This window comes from Salmo salar, chromosome ssa17 (genome assembly GCF_905237065.1).
Source record: "Salmo salar chromosome ssa17, Ssal_v3.1, whole genome shotgun sequence".
In the NCBI taxonomy this organism is placed as follows: domain Eukaryota; kingdom Metazoa; phylum Chordata; class Actinopteri; order Salmoniformes; family Salmonidae; genus Salmo; species Salmo salar.
The window spans coordinates 47,913,440-47,927,987 of NC_059458.1; the positions used below are offsets into that span (position 1 = coordinate 47,913,440).

At 40.9% G+C, this 14,548-nt stretch overlaps 1 protein-coding gene across 7 annotated transcripts in view; it reads left to right on the forward strand.

The window, feature by feature from the left end:
- Nucleotides 1-14,548, forward strand: part of LOC106575952 (lysine-specific demethylase 5A) — a 49,611-nt gene that overhangs the window by 21,214 nt on the left and 13,849 nt on the right. For all 7 annotated transcript variants that reach the window (XM_014152722.2, XM_014152718.2, XM_014152719.2 and 4 more), the window contains exons 12-17: nucleotides 2,608-2,770; nucleotides 3,525-3,644; nucleotides 4,574-4,768; nucleotides 5,048-5,229; nucleotides 13,955-14,079; nucleotides 14,231-14,381. In XM_014152722.2, coding sequence (XP_014008197.1) covers nucleotides 2,608-2,770; nucleotides 3,525-3,644; nucleotides 4,574-4,768; nucleotides 5,048-5,229; nucleotides 13,955-14,079; nucleotides 14,231-14,381 — 936 coding nt within the window. The remainder of the gene's footprint in view (nucleotides 1-2,607; nucleotides 2,771-3,524; nucleotides 3,645-4,573; nucleotides 4,769-5,047; nucleotides 5,230-13,954; nucleotides 14,080-14,230; nucleotides 14,382-14,548) is intronic.

Sequence of the window (14,548 nt, forward strand, 5' to 3'; positions counted from 1 at the left end):
AGTCATTTCTGTGAATAAGGAATCTCTTTGTGAGGAATATTTATCACAGTAAAGGAGAAAGTGCATCTCTGTCTCTAGTTCCCCTGTCGTGCAGTGACCACATACACGCTCCTCTCTGCTTCGTATCTCTGACAGAATAGAGATAATCAGCCAATTCATATTCTCTGTTTAGGGTCAGATAGCAATTTAGTCGGCTTTGGGATTTTGTTTAGTTTTTCCAATGTTGTAAATATGAGTCCTTTGATTGGTTCATGATTTTGTTTATTGGAATTCATTCTTTTGAAGCAGTGCTGGTGTCAGCTTGGTTGGTTATGTCCAACACCAGCTGACTGAGAGCGCTCGTTTCTGGGCTCAGCTCCTGGGCTTGAAGTGCTTTAAATTGCAGACTTGAATTTGGACTTGAATTTAGATGTAGCCAAAATTGTTATTATCTTTTCTGTATTTTCATTACCACTGGAAAGCGGCCCAATTCTGCCCTACATGCATTAGTTGGTGTATTTCTATGGACTTGTAGAATTTTCCGACAGAATTATGCATTTAGGGCTTCAATAGGATGTTTGTCCCACATTTTGAAGTCTAGTTTATTGAGTGTCCCCCAAACCTTACTTCCGTAAAGAGCTATTGGTAGGATTACGCTGTCAAATATTATGGCCAAATTCTAATTAGGATTTGGATTTCCATTTTTAATTATTTCATTTTTATTGCATACAATGCTCTGCAGGCTTTTTCTTTGAGTGCATTCACTGCTGTATTAAAGTTTCACGACGCAGATATGGTCAGTCCAAGGTTGGTGTAATTTTTAGTGTGTTCAGTTATGGTGGTGTTCAGGGTGAATTTATATTTGTGTTTCTGACATCAGTTTTTTTTTGGGGGGGGGGGGAGAATCACGATTTTTGGAAATGTACCGCCAGGGCCCAATTATGGCAATATTGCTCTAGAATGTTAAGGTTCTGTTGAAGACCATCTTTCGTTGGTGATAGAAATACCATGTCATATGCATATAGCAGGTATTTTACCTCTGTGTCAAATGGTGTGAGTCCTGGGGCTGGAGAATGTTCCAACATGTCTGCTAATTCATTGATATAAATGTTGAAAAGATTTGGACTCAAACTGCAGCATTGTCTCACACCTCGACGTTGTGAAAATAATTCTGTTCTTTTGGTTTTTGATTTTTATTGCACACTTGTTTTCTGTTTACATACATTTTATTAAGTCATACACCTTACCACCAAGCCCACTTTGGAGAATTTTGTAGAATAGTCCTTCGTGCCAAATATAATCAAATGCTTTTTTTAAAGTCAATAAAGCAAGCAAAGATTTTGCACTTTTTTTTTTTTTTTTTGGTGGACGTGTTTATTAATTAGTGTGTGTAAGGTGTGTGTGTGTGTATATATGGTCAGTAGTGCGATGGTTAGGGAGAAAGACAATTTGACATTTGCTTATTACATTTTTTTCTTGAAGAAAGGTTTGAATTCTTGAATTCAAAATGCTACAGAAAACCTTTCCCAAGTTGCTGTTTACGCAAATTCCTCTAATGATTTGTCTCCACTTTTGTGGATATGGGAGATGAGCCCCTGGTTCCAGACATCAGGGAAGCAGCCAGAAGTAAAACCATGTTGAACGATTTAAGCACAGCATTTTGCAACTCAGGTGTGCTGTTTTTCAGCATTTGATTTCTGATATCTAGACCACAAGCCTTCTTTGATTTTATAGATTTGAGCTTTTCATTTAGTTGTTGTTGAGTAATCTAATGGATTTGGGTTGTTTTTAATGACTGATTCAAGGATGTTCAATTTTTATTTAATTTCTAATTGGTTCTGTTGTAAGTGTTTTTGTATAGATTATCAAAATACGTTTTCCAAATTCCTTCATCTTGTATGGCTATTCTTGTGGCTTTGTCGTGCGTATGGTTCCACATGTCCCAGAAGTGATTTTGGTCAATTGCGTTTTCAAGTGTCTTATTGGTATAATTCAATTTCTTGCATTTCAGTGTATGTTTATGCTGTTTCAGAGTTTCAAAGTATTCATAGCGTAGCTCTGGGTTGTTTTGCTGCTTATGTTTTTCATTTGACATTTGTCTTAGGTGTTTTGTAATTGTTTTACATTCCTTATCAAACCATTTTTCAGAAACATTTTGTTTTTTGTTTCTGATGGTGCATTTCTTTGGTTTTCTCAAACTTGTTCTTGCATTGGAATCTCCACAAAGAAGCACTTTACCCTCTGCCTGAAATGTAATGATTTCTGTATGGAGATTGTCAAAAACTGATCATCATAATATGATGAATCTGAAGGAGGAGCATAAGCTGCACATATGTATACATCATTGTCACAATAGATTGTACCTTTGTTAAGTTTTAGCCAAATGTGATTAGTACCATTTTTTTCATTTCATTCAGTGCTGCTTATGCCAAATGATGATTCCACCTGAGTCTTAGCCCCGTTTCAACAGTTTTATGTTTGATTGATGGTAGTAAACTTTCTCTATAGCCTGAGGGACATTGAGTATCTATCTCTCCACGACACCATGTTTCCAGTAGGATTATGATGTCCTGTCCCTTGATGTTTTTAATCAATTCTGGATTTGTCTCTCGCTCTCGCTCTCTCTAGGGGGGAGCCTAAGACGTGGTATGGTGTCCCGGCCCACGCGGCAGAGCAGCTGGAGTCAGTGATGAAGAAGCTGGCCCCAGAGCTGTTTGACTCTCAGCCTGACCTGCTGCACCAGCTTGTCACCATCATGAATCCCAATGTCCTCATGGAGCACGGCGTGCCTGTATGTAGTGTGTTTTCATCAGTGGCTGTATGTTTCAAGTGATTCAAAATACAACTGTTGATCTAGGAACAGTTTTGCCTGTTGGATCACAATGAATACGTTTATATGGACAGGGGTGGGGATCTGATCCTGGATGCTTGAATCATACTGCCCCTTGCCCCTTTTTACACAGTGGTGTGAAGTACCTAAGTAAAAATACTTCATAGTGCTACTTAAGTCGTTTTTTTAGGTTATCTGTACTTTACTATTCGTATTTTGGACTACTTTTGAAAATCGTTTACTTTTTACTCCATACATTTTCCCTGACACCCAAAAGTACTTCTTACATTTTTGCTTAGCAGGACAGGAAAAGGGTCCAATTCACTCACTTATCAAGCGAACATCCCTACTGCCTCTGATCTGGCAGACTCACTAAACACAAATGCTTAATTTTGTAAATTATGTCTGCGTGTTGGAGTGTGCCCCTGGCTGTCCATATTTATAAAAAAAAAAAAAACTGTGCTGTCTGTTTTGCTTAATATAAGAAATTTGAAATGATTTATACTTTTACTTTAACTCTAGATACTTAAGTATATTTTTGCAGTTACACTTTTGATATTTGAGTATATGTAAAACCAAATACTTTTACTTGAGTCATTTTCTATTGGGTATGTTTACTTTTGCTCAAATATGACAATCGGGCACTTTTACCACCACTGCTTTTACGAGACCAAGTCTCCATTGTGTCTTACTGGTGTGTGTTTGTACCACTCAGGTTTTCCGGACCAACCAGTGTGCAGGGGAGTTTGTGGTGACCTTTCCCAGAGCCTACCACAGTGGCTTCAACCAGGGATATAACTTTGCTGAGGCTGTCAATTTCTGTACCGCAGACTGGGTGAGTTTAAAGTTTTAGCATGTGTTTGAGTGTTAACAAATATTACCAGAATGTTGAATTGGAAGTTGGTTTGCGCTGTATCAAGATTATCATACCTTCATACCGACCTTGTCATACTGGGAAATTCGGTAATACCAGGACTGTTTTCAAACCCAACTGATTCTCTTTAACCTGAAGGTTAGCAATGCTAACAAAAACAAAAAGCAAAAAAACAAATCTTAGACAGCAAGGCTTTTGATCCAGGAGGGGATTCTCTGCTGTTACTAAGTGAATGCTTGATCTTGTAAGAAGCTAACCACTTAGCCAACTAGCTACTAAATTAGCAAACCATATGCACAACTGCAGATCTTTTAGCACATTCTAGACAGTTAACTTAGTTATGATATCTAGCTGGCAAACATTAAGTCGTGAATTCTATGCTGTAACTAGATCACCTGGTGCATGCTGCACAAGGCAAACAAACACAACGTGACTGGGGACTACCGTTACGCTTCATGATGAAAAGTTATTTTGTGAAATGGAAGAGCGCAACCTTCTTTATCTCCTAACATATTGCGCAAGTTGACTGCAGGTATTTATTGAAGTAACTTCAAATTTTAAATTTGATAAAATAAATCGTTTCAACGATATTGATGGTATTGTAAAACCATCCCGTTGCTATTTCCAAATACCTCGGTATACCGCCCAAGCCTAGTTGGGAGCTTAAGTCAAGTATTTTATACCCTTCTTACTGTCCGCAATGTTGTCTTGGTGAAACTCTCATTTTAGATATTCCCCCTCCAATGTTCTCTTTGCTTCCCCATGATATGTTGAGGAGGCTAGGAGAAAAGATCCAAGGAATCGATTAAAGACTTTTGACATTCTGTCACTCTTCTCTCTCTCTGTCTGTCTGTCTCTCTGTCTGTCTGTGTGTCCCTGTTCCCTTCCAGCTCCCGATGGGTCGTCAGTGTGTGGCCCACTACCGGCGGCTCCACCGCTACTGTGTCTTCTCCCATGAGGAGCTGCTGTGTAAGATGGCTGCCGACCCCGAGAGCCTGGACGTGGAGCTGGCTGCTGCAGTCTTCAGAGAGATGGGAGAGATGATGGAGGAAGAGACACGGCTCAGAAAGTCCGTGCAGGAGATGGTGAGGGACAGGGCCCAGGGGGATTTCTATATGAACAACTTTTTGCCACTTTAGGAAAACTTTACAGGACGGACAGAGAGGGTGAAGTAATGCAGGTGGGGTTTACTTGGGAATACATTATGTTGATACACTATCCAACAATGTTGACATCACACAATCCCAAAGATATGTTTCAAATTAACATCCCAAAAGTGAATCAATTATGTAATTTCACATACGTCCTCCCACTCTAGTTGAAGTGGATTGTTTTCTGATTGCGATTTCCCTCCGTGACTGCAGGGCGTGCTGTCCTCGGAGCAGGAGGTGTTTGAGCTGGTCCCTGATGACGAGCGTCAGTGTCAGAAGTGTAAGACCACATGTTTCCTGTCGGCTCTGACGTGTCCCTGCAGCCCAGAGCGTCTCGTCTGTCTGCACCACGCCAAGGAACTCTGTGACTGTCCCCTGGAAAACAAGTGTCTACGGTAAGGAGTACAGCTGGGTGACATAAGTTCATAAGAATGTGCGGCAGTTATTTTTATTATCCGTTGTACTACTACTAGTTTAACCTGTTGGGGGTAGGGGGCAGTATTTACACGGCCGGATAAAAAACGTACCCGATTTAATCTGGTTATTACTACTGCCCAGAAACTAGAATATGCATATAATTATTGGCTTTGGATAGAAAACACCCTAAAGTTTCTAAAACTGTTTGAATGGTGTCTGTGAGTATAACAGAACTCATATGGCAGGCAAAAACATTGAGACGATTCTGTACAGGAAGTGCCCTCTCTGACCATTCCTTGAGCTTCTTGACTCTGTTTATTGAAGACTGAGGGTCTTTGCTGTAACGTGACACTTCCTACGGCTCCCATAGGCTCTCAGAAGGCGGGAAAAAGCTGAATGATGTAATTCCAGCCACTGGCTGAAAAACATTAGCGCTTTTGGCAAGTGCTCTATCAGAGGACAATGGGCTGAGGCGCGTGCACGAGTTGACCCCATGTTTTTATTTTCTTTCGTCTTTGAACCTAAACACGCTTTCCCGGTCGGAATATTATCGCTTTTTTACGAGAAAAATTGCATAAAAATTGATTTTAAACAGCGGTTGACATGCTTCGAAAGTACGGTAATGGAATATTTAGAAATGTTTTGTCACGAAATGCGTCGTGCGCGTCACCCTTCTTTACCATTCGGATAGTGTCTTGAACGCACGAACAAAACAGAGGATATTTGAACATAACTATGGATTATTTTGAACCAAACCAACATTTGTTATTGAAGTAGAAGTCCTGGGAGTGCATTCTGACGAAGACAGCAAAGGTAATAACATTTTTCTTATAGTAAATCTGATTTTGGTGAGCGCTAAACTTGGTGGGTGTCTAAATAGCTAGCCCTGTGATGCCGGGCTATCTACTGAGAATATTGCAAAATGTGCTTTCACCGAAAAGCTATTTTAAATCGGACATAGCGAGTGCATAGAGGAGTTCTGTATCTATAATTCTTAAGTTCTTGGGGCTATGTGGGACGCTAGCGTGCCACCCGTGGTGCACCCTATCAACAGCAGGTGCATTTCAAGAGCGGCAAATTTGAAACCAAATAAATGTCAAAATTCAAATTTTTCAAACATACAACTATCTAACACCCTTTGAAAGATAAACATCTCCTTAATCTAACCACGTTGTCCGATTTCAAAAAGGTTTTACGGCGAAAGCATAAAGTTAGATTATGTTAGGAGAGTACATTGACAATAGCTGTGTGTAATGTTTTGTCAATTCAAAGACAGGCATCACCAAAACCATAAAACCAGCTAAAATGATGCACTAACCTTTAACAATCTCCATCAGATGACACTCCTAGGACATTATGTTAGACAATAAATGCATTTTTAGTTCTATCAAGTTCATATTTATATCCAAAAACAGCGGTTTACTATGGCGTTGATGTTCAGGAAATCGTTTCCCTCCAATAACCGGCAGTCAAGTCAGCACCACAAATTAAATAATTAAAATTAGAAAACATTGGTAAAATATTATATTGTCATTTAAAGAATTATAGATTTACATCTCTTGAACGCAATCAACTTGCCAGATTTAAAAATAACCTTACTGGGAAATCATACTTTGCAATAATCTGAGCACTGCGCCCAGAAAAATACGCTTTGCTATACAGACAAACGGCCATGTTGGAGAGATCTAAAATCGGAAATACTATGTAAATAATCCATTACCTTTGATTCTCTTCATCAGATGTCACTTCCAGGTATCACAGGTCCATAACGAATGTAGTTTTGTTCAAAAAAGCTCATCATTTATGTCCAAAAAGCTCCGTGTTGTTAGCACATGATCTAAGCCAGCCGGACTTCTCGTCATGAACGAGGGGAAAAAATATATTTACGTTCGTTCAAACATGTCAAACGTTGTATAGCATAAATCATTAGTGCCTTTTTTAACCAGAACATGAATATTATTCAAGGTGGACGAATGCATTCTCTTTTATAACGTATTGGAACGAGGGTACCCAACATGAACTCGCGCGCCAGAGTCTAATCGGCCATCACCGTTCCAAGGCTCTTGTTCGGTCAGATCTCACAGTAAAAGACTCAAAACACTTTGTAAAGGCTGGTGACATCTCGTGGAAGCAATAGGAAGTGCCAAAACATTAATCAACCCCTGTGTGTTTCAATAGCATAGGCTTAAAGGTAATTCAACACATCAGGTATCCACTTCCTGTCAGAAAATGTCTCAGGGTTTTGCCTGCCAAATGAGTTCTGTTATACTCACAGACACCATTCAAACAGTTTTAGAAACTTTAGGGTGTTTTCTATCCATATATAATAAGTATATGCATATTCTAGTTACTGGGTAGGATTAGTAACCAGATTAAATCGGGTACGTTTTTTTATCCAGCCGTGAAAATACTGCCCCCTAGCCCCAACAGGTTAAAATAATTGTTATGTTTTTTGTGAACGTTTATCGTGAGTAATTTAGTAAATTCCCCGTAAGTTTGCGGGGGGTATGCTAGTTCTGAACGTCACATGCTAATGTAAAAAGCTGGTTTTTGATATAAATATGAACTTGATTGAACAAAACATGCATGTATTGTATAACATAATGTCCTAGGGTTGTCATCTGATGAAGATCATCAAAGGTTAGTGCTGCATTTAGCTGTGGTTTGGGTTTATGTGACATTATATGCTAGCTTGAAAAATGGGTGTCTGATTATTTCTGGCTGGGTACTCTGCTGACATAATCTAATGTTTTGCTTTCGTTGTAAAGCCTTTTTGAAATCGGACAGTGTGGTTAGATTAACGAGAGTCTTGTCTTTAAAATTGTGTAAAATAGTCATATGTTTGAGAAATTGAAGTAATAGCATTTGTAAGGTATTTGAATAACGCGCCACGGGATTCAACTGGCTGTTGAGTAGGTGGGACGATTTCGTCCCGCCAACCCTAGAGAGGTTAATTTTGCTGGACCCCAGGAAGAGTAGCTGCTGCTTTGGCAGGAACTAATGGGGATCCATAATAAATACAAATACATCCAAGTCCTCACTGATGCATTGACAGGTAAAACTACTATCATTAATCAGTGGGCTCTTATGGAGGCTTCTGAGCAGTAGAGTTCATAACTCCTCTACTTCATTCATCCATCCATCCATTCCTTCTCACCAGAGACACTTGTAACTCCTTAAATTAATTTATTCACTCACCCAAAAACCAACCCACTCACCCACCCAAAAACCAACCCTCTCTCCGTAGTAGAGCTGGGACAATAAGCCAAAAATTATAGACACCGACCATACCAATCAATCACTTATCATTCATTACGATAAGTAGCCTATATGTAAAGTTTGAAATGAAATAAGTTTGTTAACGTGGGTGATTCTTAACTTCTTTGGGAATGGGGGGCAGTATTGAGTAGCTTGGATGAATAAGGTGCCCAGAGTAAACTGCCTGTTACTCAGGCGCAGAAGCTAGAATATGCATATAATTAGTAGATTTGGATAGAAAACTCTAAAGTTTCGAAAACTGTTCAAATAATGTCTGTGAGTATAACAGAACTCATATGGCAGGCAAAAATCTGAGAAAAATCCAACCAGGAAATGGGAAATCTGAGGTTTGTAGTTTTTCAAGTGATTGCCTATCCAATATCCAGTGTAAATGGGGTCAGATTACACTTCCTAAGGCTTCCAGTGGATGTCAACAGTCTTTAGAAAGTTGTTTCAGGCTTCTATTGTGAAAGGGGAGCGAATAAGACCAGTCAGAGTAAGTGGCTCAGCTGAAAGCCATGAGTTGTTTATCGCGTGTGAGCGCGAGCTCCGTTCCCTTTCCTTTCTAAGGAAAACAGTATTGTCCGGTTGAAACATTGAATATTTATGATAAAAACATCCTAAGGATTGATTAGAAACATTGTTTGACATGTTTCTACAAACATTAATGGAACTTTGACTTTTCGTCTGGACTTAGTGCCCGCGCTTTGTGCATTTGGATTAGTGAACTAAACGCGCAAACAAAAAGGAGGTATTTGGACATAAAGATTAACTTTCTCGAACATAATGACCATTTATTGTGGAACTGGGATTTTTGGGAGTGCTTTCTGATGAAGATCAAAAGGCAAGTGAATATTTATAACGCTATTTCTGACTTTTGTTGACTCCACAACTTGGCGGGTATCTGTTTGGCTTGTTTTGGTGGCATAGCGCTCTACTCAGATTATCGCATGGTGTGCTTTCGCCGTAAAGCCTTTTTGAAATCTGACACAGCGGTTGCATTAAGGAGAAGTTTATCTTTAATAGGAAAATTGATAGCTACAACCATTAACCTCTCTAGGGTCGGCGGGACGAAATCGTCCCACCTACTCAACAGCCAGTTGAATCCCGTGGCGCGTTATTCAAATACCTTACAAATGCTATTACTTCAATTTCTCAAACATATGACTATTTTACACCATTTTAAAGACTCTCGTTAATCTAACCACACTGTCCGATTTCAAAAAGGCTTTACAACGAAAGCAAAACATTAGATTATGTCAGCAGAGTACCCAGCCAGAAATAATCAGACACCCATTTTTCAAGCTAGCATATAATATCACATAAACCCAAACCACAGCTAAATGCAGCACTAACCTTTGATGATCTTCATCAGATGACACTCCTAGGACATTATGTTATACAATACATGCATGTTTTGTTCAATCAAGTTCATATTTATATCAAAAACCAGCTTTTTACATTAGCATGTGACGGTCAGAACTAGCATACCCCCCGCAAACTTACGGGGAATTTACTAAATTACTCACGATAAACGTTCACAAAAAACATAACAATTATTTTAAGAATTATAGACACAGAAATCCTCTATGCACTCGCTATGTCCGATTTAAAATAGCTTTTCGGTGAAAGCACATTTTGCAATATTCTCAGTAGATAGCCCGGCATCACAGGGCTAGCTATTTAGACACCCACCAAGTTTAGCGCTCACCAAAATCAGATTTACTATAAGAAAAATGTTATTACCTTTGCTGTCTTCATCAGAATGCACTCCCAGGACTTCTACTTCAATAACAAATGTTGGTTTGGTTCAAAATAATCCATAGTTATGTTCAAATATCCTCTGTTTTGTTCGTGCGTTCAAGACACTATCCGAATGGTAAAGAAGGGTGACGCGCACGACGCATTTCGTGACAAAACATTTCTAAATATTCCATTACCGTACTTCGAAGCATGTCAACCGCTGTTTAAAATCAATTTTTATGCAATTTTTCTTGTAAAAAAGCGATAATATTCCGACCGGGAAAGCGTGTTTAGGTTCAAAGACGAAAGAAAATAAAAACATGGGGTCGACTCGTGCACGCGCCTCAGCCCATTGTCCTCTGATAGAGCACTTGCCAAAAGCGCTAATGTTTTTCAGCCAGTGGCTGGAATTACATCATTCAGCTTTTTCCCGCCTTCTGAGAGCCTATGGGAGCCGTAGGAAGTGTCACGTTACAGCAAAGACCCTCAGTCTTCAATAAACAGAGTCAAGAAGCTCAAGGAATAGTCAGAGAGGGCACTTCCTGTACAGAATCTTCTCAGGTTTTTACCTGCCATATGAGTTCTGTTATACTCACAGACACCATTCAAACAGTTTTAGAAACTTTAGGGTGTTTTCTATCCAAAGCCAATAATTATATGCATATTCTAGTTTCTGGGCAGTAGTAATAACCAGATTAAATCGGTACGTTTTTTTATCCGGCCATGTAAATACTGCCCCCTACCCCCAACAGGTTAAGGCAGTTTATACAATTTTAAAACACTACAATATTTTCACAGATTTCACAACACACTGTGCCCTCAGGCCCCTACTCCACCACTACCACATATCTACAGTACTAAATCCATGTGAATGTTATCGTGTTTGTGTGTCTGTGCCAATTTTGTGTTGCTTCACAGTCCCTGATGTTTCATAAGTTGTTTTTTCTGTTTTTTAATCTAATTTTAATGCTTGCATCAGTTACTTGATTTGGAATAGAGTTCCATGTAGTCATGGCTCTGTAGTACTGTGTGCCTCCCATATTCTGTTCTGGACTTTGGGACTGTGAGGAGACCTCTTGTGGCATGTCTTGTGGGGTATGCATGGGTGTCTGAGCTGTGTGCCAGTAGTTTAGACAGACAGCTCGGTGCATTCAACGTGTCAATACCTCTCATAAATAAAAGTAGTGATGAAGTCAATCTCTCCTCCACTTTCAGCCAGGAGAGATTGACATGCATATTATTAATATTAGCTCTCTGTGTACATCCAAGGGCCAGCCATGCTGCCCTGTTCTGAGCCAATTGCAATTTTCCTAAGTCCTTTTTTGTGGCACCTGACCACATGACTGAACAGTAGTCAAGGTGTGACAAAACTAGGGCCTGTAGGACCTGCCTTGTTGATAGTGTTGTTAAGAAAGGCTGAGCATCGCTTTATTAAAGACAGAATTCCCCCCATCTTAGCTACTACTGCATCAATATGTTTTGACCATGACAGTTTACAATCTAGTGTTACTCCAAGCAGATTAATCATCTCAACTTGCTCAATTTCCACATTATTTATTTGAGGTTTATGGTTTAGTAAGTGTTTTGTTCCAAATACAGTACTTTTAGTTTTTCTAATATTTAGGACTAACTTATTACTTGCCACCCACTCTGAAACTAACTATAGCTCATTGTTAAGTGTTGCAGTCATTTCAGTCGCTGATGTGTAAAGTGTCAGGTCATCCGCATACATAGAAACTCTGGCTTTACTCAGTCAGTAGCATGTCGTTAGTAAAAATTGAAAAAGCAAGGGGCCTAAACAGCTACCCTGGAGAATTCCTGATTCTAACTGGATTATACACTGCTCAAAAAAATAAAGGGAACACTTAAACAACACAATGTAACTCCAAGTCAATCACACTTCTGTGAAATCAAACTCTCCACTTTGGAAGCAACACTGATTGACAATAAATTTCACATGCTGTTGTGCAAATGGAATGGACAACAGGTGGAAATTATAGGCAATTAGCAAGACACCCCCAATAAAGGAGTGGTTCTGCAGGTGGTGACCACAGACCACTTCTCAGTTCCTATGCTTCCTGGCTGATGTTTTGGTCACTTTTGAATGCTGGCGGTGCTTTCACTCTAGTGGTAGCATGAGACTGAGTCTACAACCCACACAAGTGGCTCAGGTAGTGCAGCTCATCCAGGATGGCACATCAATGCGAGCTGTGGCAAGAAGGTTTGCTGTGTCTGTCAGCGTAGTGTCCAGAGCATGGAGGCGCTACCAGGAGGCAGGCCAGTACATCAGGAGACATGGAGGAGGCCGTAGGAGGGCAACAACCCAGCAGCAGGACCGCTACCTCCGCCTTTGTGCAAGGAGGAGCAGGAAGAGCACTGCCAGAGCCCTGCAAAATGACCTCCAGCAGGCCATAAATGTGCATGTGTCTGCTCAAACGGTCAGAAACAGACTCCATGAGGGTGGTATGAGGGCCAGACGTCCACAGGTTGGGGTTATGCTTACAGCCCAACACCGTGCAGGACGTTTGTCATTTGCCAGAGATTGGCAAATTCGCCACTGGCGCCCTGTGCTCTTCACAGATGAAAGCAGGTTCACACTGGGCACATGTGACAGAGTCTGGAGACGCCGTGGAGAACGTTCTGCTGCCTGCAACATCCTCCAGCATGACCGGTTTGGCGGTGGGTCAGTCATGGTGTAGGGTGGCATTTCTTTGGGGGGCCGCACAGTCCTCCATGTGCTCGCCAGAGGTAGCCTGACTGCCATTAGGTACCGAGATGAGATCCTCAGACCCCTTGTGAGACCATATGCTGGTGCGGTTGGCCCTGGGTTCCTCCTAATGCAAGACAATGCTAGACCTCATGTGGCTGGAGTGTGTCAGCAGTTCCTGCGAGAGGAAGGCATTGATGCTATGGACTGGCCCGCCCGTTCCCCAGACCTGAATCCAATTGAGCACATCTGGGACATCATGTCTCGCTCCATCCACCAACGCCACGTTGCACCACAGACTGTCCAGGAGTTGGCGGATGCTTTAGTCCAGGTCTGGGAGGAGATCCCTCAGGAGACCATCCGCCACCTCATCAGGAGCATGCCCAGGCATTGTAGGGAGGTCATACAGGCACGTGGAGGCCACACACATTACTGAGCCTCATTTTGACTTGTTTTAAGGACATTACATCAAAGTTGGATCAGCCTGTAGTGTGGTTTTCCACTTTAATTTTGAGTGTGACTCCAAATCAGACCTCCATGGGTTGATAAATTGGATTTCCATTGATTATTTTTGTGTGATTTTTGTTGTCAGCACATTCAACTATGTCAAGAAAAAAGTATTTAATAAGATTATTTCATTCATTCAGATCTAGGATGTGTTATTTTAGTGTTCCCTTTATTTTTTTGAGCAGTGTATTTGATAGGCTTCCATTAAAGAAGACCCTCTGTGTTCTGTTAGACAAGTAACTCTTTATCCACATTATAGCAGGGGGTATAAAGCCATAACACAAGTTTTTCCAGCAGCAGACTATGATCGAGAATGTCAAAAGCTGCACTGAAGTCTAACAAGATGTAGTTTCACTGGCCCAGAATAAATCTCATCTCCACTGAAAGTAGTTTTTTAATTTATGAATAGGTTTAATCTGGGTCACTAACCCCATAGCGCAATCAATATTAAATAGGTGCTGATGCTCCTCTGTCTCTTTCTATTCCAGCTACCGGTATGATCTGGAGGAGTTTCCCTCCATGCTGTATGGGGTGAAGTCCAGAGCCCAGTCCTATGACACCTGGGCCAAGCGGGTCACTGAGGCTTTAGCTGCTGACCACAAGAACAAGAAAGGTAGGTGGACTTTCTATACTGTAAAGGCGGAAATACTCTGCACAATATTAGAACAATTGTACTACGATTCCCCATGCCTCATGTTGCTCTCTCCTCTATTCTTATCTTTCTTTCTCTCCTGTCTGTGTCACTGTCCCTCTCCCTTTGTCAGACCTGATAGAGTTGAAGGTTCTTCTGGAGGATGCAGAGGACAGGAAGTACCCAGAGAACAGTCTGTTCCGTCGGCTCAGAGAAATGGTCAAGGAGGCCGAAACCTGCTCCTCTGTGGCCCAGCTACTGCTCAGCCGCAAGCAGAGACACAGGTCCGTGGAGTACAAGATATATACACACACACACACACACACACACACACACACACACACACACACACACACACACACACACACTGCTGTTATGTCACACTGAAGTTTATGTCCCTGTTCTCTTCTCCTGAATTGTGTACTTGCACACTCCACACCATGGAATTAAA